Source organism: Lactuca sativa, chromosome 5 (genome assembly GCF_002870075.4).
Source record: "Lactuca sativa cultivar Salinas chromosome 5, Lsat_Salinas_v11, whole genome shotgun sequence".
Taxonomy (NCBI): Eukaryota; Viridiplantae; Streptophyta; class Magnoliopsida; order Asterales; family Asteraceae; genus Lactuca; species Lactuca sativa.
Genome location: NC_056627.2, coordinates 311,167,458 through 311,177,666, shown reverse-complemented (window position 1 = coordinate 311,177,666; position 10,209 = coordinate 311,167,458). Strand labels below are relative to the sequence as shown.

The window sequence follows — 10,209 nt, the reverse complement described above, 5'->3', positions numbered from 1 at the left end:
TTTCAACATCTCACCTCAATCGAATTATTTTTTTTTTCATTTTTATTAAACACACCAACCAAGCCCATTTTATTTGTCAAAAAATCATGTTGTTTAAAACTTACAGACTTGGTTAAAATGTCAGCATTTTGATCAAAATAAGAAATTTTAACCAACTTCAAAACACCATTTGAAAAAAAAACAAATAAAATGCAAGTCGGTTTCAAAATGTTTGGTTTGTTCATGAAATACAGGATTCATAGCTAACTTAATAATTGAATCATTGTCACAATATACAGACATTGGAGATAACCCTTTAATTCCCAACTCAAATAAAATTTTGAGAATCTTTATTTCACAAGTTATTGAACCAAGTGCCCTATATTCAGACTTAGTAGAACACCTAGAAACAGTAGATTGTTTCTTACTCTTCCATAACACCAAGAAATTATTAAAATAAATCATATAACTAGTAACAAACCTACGAGTGGATAAACACTTTGCCCAATCAGCATCAACATACCTTTTTAACTCAAAGACATCAGACTTTGTAATAGCAATACCCTTTCCAGGACTATTTTTCAAATATTGTAACAACCTAAAAGCAATTTTCCAATGCACTTTTGTAGGTTTATGCATAAATTGACGGAGAAGTTGAACACCATACGAAATATCTAGTCTCATAATGGTAAGATAGATCAATTTACCTATTAACTTTTGGAATTCAGTTATGTTGGACAACAACTTATAGTTTTTACTCATTTCACCAGAACTGACAATTAAATTTGTTTTAAGAGGAATGGTAACTAGTTTGAATCCAAGCATACCATACTCATGCAACAATTCAAGACAATACTTTTTTTATTTAAACAAAGACCATTAACAATGTTAACAACTTCAATTTCTAAAAAAATATTTCAAAACACCAACATCCTTAATTAAAATTTGAATTTTCAAAAAATCTTTTACCTATTTTAGTTCAACTTCATTATTTCCAGTTAATATAATGTCATAAACATAAACTAACAAGATAGTAATTGAATCTGCTACATTTCTAGTAAACAAAGTGTAATCACTAACACTTTGCTTAAACCTAAATTTAAACAAAGCAGAACATAATTTTTCGTTCCACGTCTTAGGAGCCTGTTTTAAGCCATATAATGACTTAACCAACTTACAAACTCTTGTATCATTTTTAGAAAAATATCCAGGAGGAAGAGACATGTAAACATCTTCAGAAAGATCTTCATATAAAAATCATTATTTATATCCAATTGATATAAAGACCATGAATTATGAACATATAATGATTTGTACAGTAACAATCTTTGCAACATGTGAAAATGTTTCTTCAAAATCAATTTAAAACCTTTAGCAACTAACCTGTCTTTATAATGTTCGACTTCCCCATTGGGCTTATACTTAATTTTGTTGACCCATATGCAACCAATAGGTCTCCTATTCTTAGGAAGAGAAGTTATATCCCAAGTATGATTGCGATAAAGGACTTATATTTCTTTATTCATGGCTCTAATCCAATTAGGATCAGAGGAAGCTCATCAAAATTTTAGGTTTTACAGTTTCTTTTAAATTTAACACAAAACACCTAGTATCAATAACTACAAAAGAGTAAATAACTGATCTTTTTATTTCATACTTATGTTTAACCTCTACAATATAGTCGGTAAATTTAGCAGGCATATGTGACTCCTTCCTAGAGCAAGAAGACCCAATAAACTGATCAAGTAAGGGTAAAGTAAAATATTGAATACTTTCCTCAGAATTAACAGATTGAATTGGAACAAAGTCGTCAGTGGTAGGCACAACTCCCTTGTCACTCTGGTTGTTGACCTCATTAGGTCCAAATTCGTCACACGAAAAGGGATCACAAGGGCCACTATTATCAAGAGAGAAATCAATAAAAGTTGACCTTGACTTGTAAGGAAAGACTGGATTGTAAAATTTTACATCCCTAAAAGAAGAATTTTATCAGCAGAATAACTAGGTAAAATACACTTCTCAGAACGTTCAGAGATTTATCAGTAACATTAAGTTTAACTGTAAAGCAAAGACAACCAAAAACTCTCAAATGTTCAAGAGTAGGAGTCTGTTTAAAAACAAGTTCATATGGTGATTTTCCATTTAAAATAGAAGTCGGCATTTGATTTATTAAAAAACAGACGTAAGAATAGTATCACCCTAAACTCTAATAGGAACTCCATATTGAAAAAGAAGAGAACGAGCAACACTTAGAATATGTTTGTGCTTTATCTCAACAACTCTATTTTGTTGTGGAGTATAAGCACAAGATATATGACGTACAACTCCACTATTAAAGCAATAAGATTTCATAAGACTATTAATAAACTCAGTACCTGAGGTTAAATAGTCAAGATAATATAGACACCTAGATTCTTTACCACTCTCCACCATCTCCTTTGACAGTAAATCCTGAATTTTACAATTATGCTCAGAAAAATATCTTCACAATTACTGTCCTTACAAAGCTTATGGACACACATAAGGTTAACATTAAAGTTAGGAACAACAAATACATCAAATAAGTTATGATTGGATGATTACTGACAATTTCCAATTTTATTTATCCTAGTAGAAGACCCATCTGGATACTTAACAAGAAGATGAGTCTGGACACATCTACAATGTTAGTAAGTTGGGATTCAGAGGCAATCATATGTTGATTGGCTCCTGAATCAACAATCCAATTTTGTGAAGGGATAGGGAAGAAAATAGAATTAGAACATGGAAACAAAGGAATACTTGTCATATTAGCAGCGGCAATAACATCTTCAATAGTAGAACTTTCATTTATAAGATGAAGAAATTTATTGTATTGTTTACTAGTAAGATAGTGAGAATCACCTCCAGCAAAAGAATCAAAAGAATTAGAAGGAGAATTGTTAGAAGCTATAGAAGATGAATTAATAGAAGCCGATCTATTCTGCTTATTCTGACTATTACCATAATTTTTAGGTTTAAAGTCTTTGGGATATCCTATTAGCTTGTAACACCTTTCAATAAGATGACCCTTAAGACCACAATGTTACATTGTAATCCCTGATTCCTAGACATACCTTGATTCTAATTTCTTTTAAAATCATTAGCCCTGCTATTAAACACAGAAGCTTGAGTTTTGGAAGTACTAATAGAAGATAACGACCCATTAATAGAAGATAACGACCCATTTTCCTGAAGAGACTTTTCCCTAGATAAATAGAGAAAGAAGTTTTGACACATGGAAGAGGTTCCATTAACAAAATGTGAATTTTGACCTGATTGTAAGGAATTGCATTAATTCCATACGTTTAGAATGATCATTAAGTTTTGTAGCAGCTTCGCAAACACACTCACTTAAGCTAGTTAGGCCATCAAATTCTTTCCAAAGAGACTCAAGTTTATTAAAATAATCAGACAAAGAAGATCCATTTTGTTTAAAAGAGTTTATCTGGTGATGAACATTAAAAATCACAGAGCCATCAGATTTATTATAAGTTTCAAACAATTCAGTCTAAATATCCTCACCATTTTTGGAATAGGCATGACCAGCAGACTCATATATAGGCCCTAGAATCTAATAACAAACAAAAACATTAGCACGTTCCCATTAAGATGCCTTAGATGCCTCAACTTTATCTAGTTTAAGAGTTTCGTCAACAAACCCTAATTTGTTACAAACCCTAAGACCTCTCATCATAACACTACGCCATAATTGATAATTCTCGTTTCTAGTTAATTTTATAGTTATAATAGAAGTTATAGAATTATCATACTGATGTATAAACAAAGGATCATCAAAGTCAATAGGAATATCCTTACCACTACCACCAGGAGTTTCACCAGTCATGATGAGAAAAGAGAACAATCAAACACGAAACAAGTAAAGATCAAACAAGAAAGTAACTTGTGTACTCAAGACAACCAGGATCTCCTAGAGTGATAACTATAAAAAAGATAAAAGAACAGGAAGCCCTCATAGAGCAGATAAACAGAGACGATGAGTAATCGACTCTCTAGATCCATTCTCTACTAGAGTTTATCGGTGATGAACTCTAGGCTCTAGAGAGTTATTTCAGATGTAGAGATTAATCAACCAAAGACGAAGCCACAAGCAGCGAGACACCACCACAAACCGCAAGCCAGAAGATCTACAAGATCAAACAAACAACTCGTAGTGCTAGAATCTTAACAAGAATCAAAACAATGTTTTGACTTAGGAGTGGAAACCCTAGATCAAAACAGAAACCCAAGATTTTCACTTAAAATGTTACAATCGAAAGGACTTTAACAAAAAAAACCTCCGATCAAACATATTCAGTGAAGATCTACAAGGAAAAAGCAGAAACAAAGGTAGAAACAAAGTTACCTTTCGGAACGACGTCCTTCGGAACACCGTTAGACACACAAAATCAAGTCGTGAAGCTCTGATACCATGTCAAAAACATTAGAAACTCAACATGCACAACATCAACGATTTGTATATCATTTAAGGACAAAGAACCAGAAGGTTTTCTTCAATTACTTACAAACAGAAACCTCACTACAAAAACCTATATTTAATCTTTCAATGTCACTCAACCTATATCTACAATGATTACACAAGAATCGTAGAACAAATACAGAAAACAAGAACTCAAGGGAGTAAACCCTAACCATAACTCTATACAAACAAGTTGAGAGAGAAAAGAGAGAGCTCTATATGTGTGTGAAGAACAAAATGAATCAAATATGACGAATTCAGCTCCTTCCAACAAAATATATACTTCGGGTCATGGATCATGGATCAGACATCGGATCGAATAAGATCCGCGCGTTTATTCCTGCAAATTAGTCTAAAGGAAGTCGTAACCCAACAGAATTCCATAACAACATAATGAACCCCTTGAGCACAATATATAACAAACCAATCCCTGATCAAGGAATTCATATTTTACACAACACCCTTATGTCAAATCTATTTACAAAATAAATGAACAAAATAAATAAAGAGATTGAATGAGAAAATATATACAAAGAAAACATAGTTTTCTTATGAAGATTTGTCAATATTTAATAATTCTTCCTTACAATACTAGACCATAATCCTCTTTTAACTCCTATAATTCAAACAACAGACATGACCTGTCTCTGCACTGCACAGGTGCAGGGTGTGCGACTGCATAGGCCTTCATAAAATAAGTTCTAAGTTTTAAACAAATTATCTAGTTAATATGTTAATATGTATCATTTTATTCAAGATTCATAAAAGTATTCTGGTTCTGCTAGCCTAAGCATCATTCCTCTTGGCAGATTCCTAACTGGTTCAACTAGCTTAAGCATCATTCCTTTTGTAAGATTCCTAACAAACAGGCATATAATTTCTTCAAATATCATGTTTTACTCCAAGTTACATTTTCATCTACTTAGGCTGTGTTTGGCGCGCCGTAGCTAGCTGATAAGCTAGCTTATTTTTCGAGCTTTTTTATGTTGTCGTGTTTGGTAAGCCAAAAAGTAGTTTATAAGCTAGCTTTTTGAAAAGCTACTTAGACTAGCTTTTTAGGAGCTTTTTTAAAATTTTCCAAATACACCCCTTAATTAATTATAGAAACACATATTCTTACATGTCGTTTTATGTAATTTTATATATTTCAGCTAGTTTTACCAAACGTTATTTTTTATCAGCTAGCTTTTCAGCTATCAGCTAGCTTTTCAGCTAGTCCGCCAAACATAGCCTTATTTATACTCCAAATCTACACCACCTCTCAATTTCTTTTTATCAAATTAGTTTTCAGAAATTAAATATTTATCCCCTCAACTTTTTATATATATAAGGGGCTCATTTTTACTTTTCACGTAGAGCCTTAAAAATTAACATTTTAACATTATCAAACAATCGTTAGAAGGTCTTCACGAGCACATAGTCCTCTGCTCCGCCTCCAAAATTTTATTGGTACAAATGCACTTTCTTCATGCATGCATACCGTCAGTTCCATATGTCTAAATACACAAATTTGCTTTGCCTCTCTTTCCTCTCAAAGTAAATAATTCATTCATATTGTCAATCAACTACATGAGTCATCTAGTTATGAAGAAGCCATTGCTTTTCCCCTATGGAAAGAAGCTGTGGACAAAGAGGTTGAAGCATTGACGACTTATAAAATCAAATACAAAGAAAATGAAGGCTTATTATAAATCTCAAGTATTTTATTTTGAACTTTTTGTCAAGAGATTATTTTTAACTAATCAATCTCGCTTTTGTCATTTTAACAGCGGGTGAATATGCTTTTGTAATATATTTCCTCCGCCCAATATTTATGGTTTATTTTTTATTTTTAAAGTATTTATTTTTCAACTTTAACCTTAAAAACACAATCCATTCATATATTTTGCCTCAATGATTATTTATAAAAAAAATAAATAAATAAATAAAAACTTCAAAAATCAAAAGTAGTGGATAAATATAAAACAGAGATAGTACATTATTTGTTCATCATCATTACAGATGATGAATCATGTCCTCATATTTCGGTAAATATTACTAGACTAAGAACCGTGTTTAAACACACTAAATCTAATTATAGAACACATAACATAACCGAATCCACAAACTTTTAATCCACAACACATGAAAGTCTCGAACTTAATACACTATGTTTCTTCTTCTTCTTGCTCGGTTTCGCCACCAAGAACGAAATCCGACCAAACCCAAACTTCTTTCTCTTTCCCGAGCGCCGTTTCCCACCACCATCACCACCACCACCACCACCACTACCACTGCCGCCACCACCATCACCACTGCTGCCACCATCACTAGTAGCCTTCCTCAGCATTTGTGCCAATGAAACCTTCCTTCTCATAGAACTTTTCTCCGAATTCTCTTCTGTCAAAAGCAACTTCCTGCTCAAAATTTGCCCAATCGACATCGTTGGCCTCAAAACCGGACTCGACCCGTTACTTACCAAATGGGCCCCGTTTACATCAAACAAACGGGTGTTATTCATCCTACAAGAAGAATTCTTGAATTTGGTCGCGTTTTGAACCGTTGACTTTCTTCGTTGACCATGATCCGATCGCCATTTTCGAAGAGCTTCTTCTGCTTTTAACTTGTCACCATTAGCAGCTTCAACTTTACTCAAAGCTTCTTCAAGAACCCTCTTACTGTTCTTCACTTCTTCTGTTGCTTCCTCTACCTTTTTCAAGATCTCAGATTTCGATACCTCTGATTGGTCGATTTCAATATTTGATGAAGCTTCATCAGCCTCTCGAGCTTTCATCTTTAAAGAAGAGTATTCCTCGATTGAAAGAGTTATGCCTTCGCCTTCTGATAAATTTTCACTTTTTAATAAACAATTTATCTCAGATCTTGCAAGTGCTTCACTAGCTCTTGCAGCTTCTTTCAATTTTCTAGCAGCAATTAGACGAATCTTGGCTGTTTTTATCTTTGATTTAGTCTGTTCAATCTGATTCATTGCTCTTAAAACTTCTGATTTGGCTAACTCACCAACTTTTTTGAACTGCTCAGTTTCAGAAGTCAATCGTTGGAGCTCCCTTGGTATGTAATCATCAAGATTCTCTTCATGATTTTCTTTAAAAGATGAGATTTTTGAGGAATGTGAAGATAATCGTTGACGGGTTTTCTCAAGTTCGAATCTTTCTTTCTCAATCTTTTTGTTGTACATTTCCACAGTTGCTCTGATGTCTGCAAGATCGTTTGTTGTTCTTGTTAAGTTCAGTTTAGCTTGCTTTAATTCCATCAAGATGAATCCTGGAGCTGAAGAAGGACACATGAAGTTATCATCATTTGATTGTGGGTTTTTGTGATTTTGGTCGTTGGGTTCTTCAAGTTGATTATGAACGGGTTCAGATTCTTTCTGTAGTTTTGCTTTCAATTCTTCAAGAGTAGTTTTTGTTGCTTCGAGTTCTTTCAAGACTTGAAGGGTTTCCCTTTCTTTAACTATGAGATCGTTAGCTAATTGCACAGCCTGCTCCTCAGCTTTTGCTGCATCAAATTCTTCTTCAATGATGCCATTCTGCAATCACATAAACAAAATAATGAATACAAAATCAAAATTCAAAATGTAATCTGCAACTTAAACTATGTAAGTATCAAGATTTTCTTCACGATAACACTCATTGATTTTGAAGCCGAAAAGTTGTTGCTTGAGCTCAAAAGTCTAAAATCAGATCCAATGGTTCAGAACCACTTTACAAAAAGTGTAATTTCTTTATCTATGAACACAGCATATAGAGGATAACGTTTGTGTGTCATACAACAAAACCACATTGTTAATCATTTTGCTTATAAATATAAAATTAAACTTGAACCACAGAAAATATGAAGATATACAGAGAGTGTAAAAGAGTAGGACCTCAGAAGAATGTGGGTGCTTATAATGGGGTTTCCAGAACCCGACTCCACCGAATCGGGACACAGCCTCCCTCACCGACTCAAAGGGCGCCGACGTGTCTACTTCCCCCCTCACGAGACCACCATTGCTTTGTTCCTGCTCCGAACCCGTTTCACCAAATCCGGGTTTGACATTGTGAACCGAGTCAAATGCTTCAACTCTCCCATCATCAGTTTCATCCATGGACATATCAAACAAAAAACCTCGATTTTGATGGGGGTAGTTTTGGGGTTTCCGTTGTTTGGATCTGAAAGTCGATTGAATGAAACAAAACCCTAAATAGCGTTCGGAAAATGAGAGTGGAAGTGAAGAAGAGACAAAAAGGTAAGGTGAGGTGAGAAGTTAACGTTACGTGAGATGGCGTGTTTTTGTCTAGGCAAAAGTGCAAGTAACGGCTCAATTTCCCCCACAAAGAAAACCAAAAACAGCTTTAGTCTTCCGATCCCCACTCTCACTATTAAAAAAATCGAATATATTTTTTATAATCTTAATAACCATGATGAAATATAATATAATATAATCAGTATATTATATAAATATATTAATGCCTAACACACTTATGAGCGGTGTCTTTTCTGCACTTCACATTTTGACCACAACAATTTTAGAGTTAGTTTGACCCAATTTTGGAGTTTCTCAACTTTGGTCTCTCTCGCTTCTTCTCTGTAAATACAAAACACACGTCTTAAAGTCAATGTCTGTGTCAGCATTGAACCGATTATGATTTGTCTTTGTCTTTTCGTTGATTTCTGATTTCATCGTTGTTTTTTCTTTGCTTCCAACAACTTGTGGTGGTTTCCTGTTTTGGCTCTTGATGGTTGGGTTTGGATGGTTTCTTGTTTCGTCTTCGGTTTCTCTTCAATTTTATGTTACTATGTGGAAATTGATTCACCAAAACACTTCCTTGCTCCAACTTCTAACACCACCGATTCATCTTGCCAAAATCGGAGACATTGATCCTTTTCTACACCGCTTCCTCCATCGGTGCAGCTACAATTGTGCTTTGAGTGGCAATGTAGCTTGTTTCGCTCTGATGTAGCAAGATGTTGATCAATTTGTCGATATGAGCCTTAATTTCTTTTCTATTTTGGGCTTTGGAAAGCATAATGTTTGCTACGGAGTGATGGTTGTTGATATACTAATCTATGGTTTTTTGTTTCTTTTTCAAGGACCCACATTTATGTTTTACCTTTTCTTGGTATGTTTTGAAAACTAATAAGATATAGAACGATTAAGGTTTCATATTAATATCAAATGAGAAGTACAAAGATACCATGAAAGGAAAAGATAGAATATATAGATTAGCTAATTTGGGTTTTCTAGCTAATGGGTCAACATAATACAAAATAAAACTCATAATCTTATTAAGCTAACATCCCCCCCCCCCCCCCCCTTCAAACTCACAATGCAACAGAAATAAGCATTAAGAGTTTGTCGGACAGAAAATAAAATCGATGAGCATTCAATGGCTTCGTAAGAATATCAGTTATCTACAGAGTGGAGGAAACATAAGGAAGAGAGATAATGCCCTTCTGGAGATGATGTCTTGTGAAATTACAATCAATCTCAATGTGTTTTGTGCGCTCATGAATCATTGAATTCTTGGCAATCATTATCGCACTCTCGTTGTCACAATACAAAGGGGTAGGCTAAGAGATGTGAACGCCCACATCTGCAAGAAGTCATCTCAACCAAACAATCTCACAAGTAGTGATAGCCATGGCTCGATGCTTAGATTTTTTAGAAGATCGAGAGACAACATCTTGTTTCTTACTTTTCTATGATATCAATGAATCTCCAAGAAAGACACAATACCTAGTAGTGG

The 10,209-nt window shown here is 34.0% G+C and overlaps 1 protein-coding gene across 2 annotated transcripts; it reads right to left on the bottom strand.

The window, feature by feature from the left end:
- Positions 1–6,409: 6,409 nt before the first annotated feature.
- LOC111890717 (WEB family protein At2g38370) lies at positions 6,410–8,780 on the bottom strand. 2 transcript variants are annotated; one of them, XM_023886798.3, is made up of 2 exons: positions 8,346–8,780; positions 6,410–8,006 (listed from the first exon to the last, which is right to left on the bottom strand). In XM_023886798.3, exons 1-2 carry the CDS (start codon positions 8,571–8,573, stop codon positions 6,588–6,590), a joined length of 1,647 nt encoding a protein of 548 aa, XP_023742566.1. In that variant the 5' UTR covers positions 8,574–8,780; the 3' UTR covers positions 6,410–6,587. The 2 variants fall into 2 exon arrangements, with proteins under 2 accessions (XP_023742566.1, XP_023742567.1); XM_023886799.3 differs by lacking the exon at positions 8,346–8,780 and adding an exon at positions 8,099–8,268.
- Between the last annotated feature and the right edge of the window lie 1,429 nt (positions 8,781–10,209).

Excerpts from the sequence above, each read along its gene's own strand:
- LOC111890717 (XM_023886798.3), bottom strand. The coding sequence starts at position 8,573 with ATGTCCATGGATGAAACTGATGATGGGAGAGTTGAAGCATTTGACTCG. Across the intron at positions 8,007-8,345 it reads AGCACCCACATTCTTCTGAG|AATGGCATCATTGAAGAAGA; the intron begins GTCCTACTCTTT and ends ATGTGATTGCAG.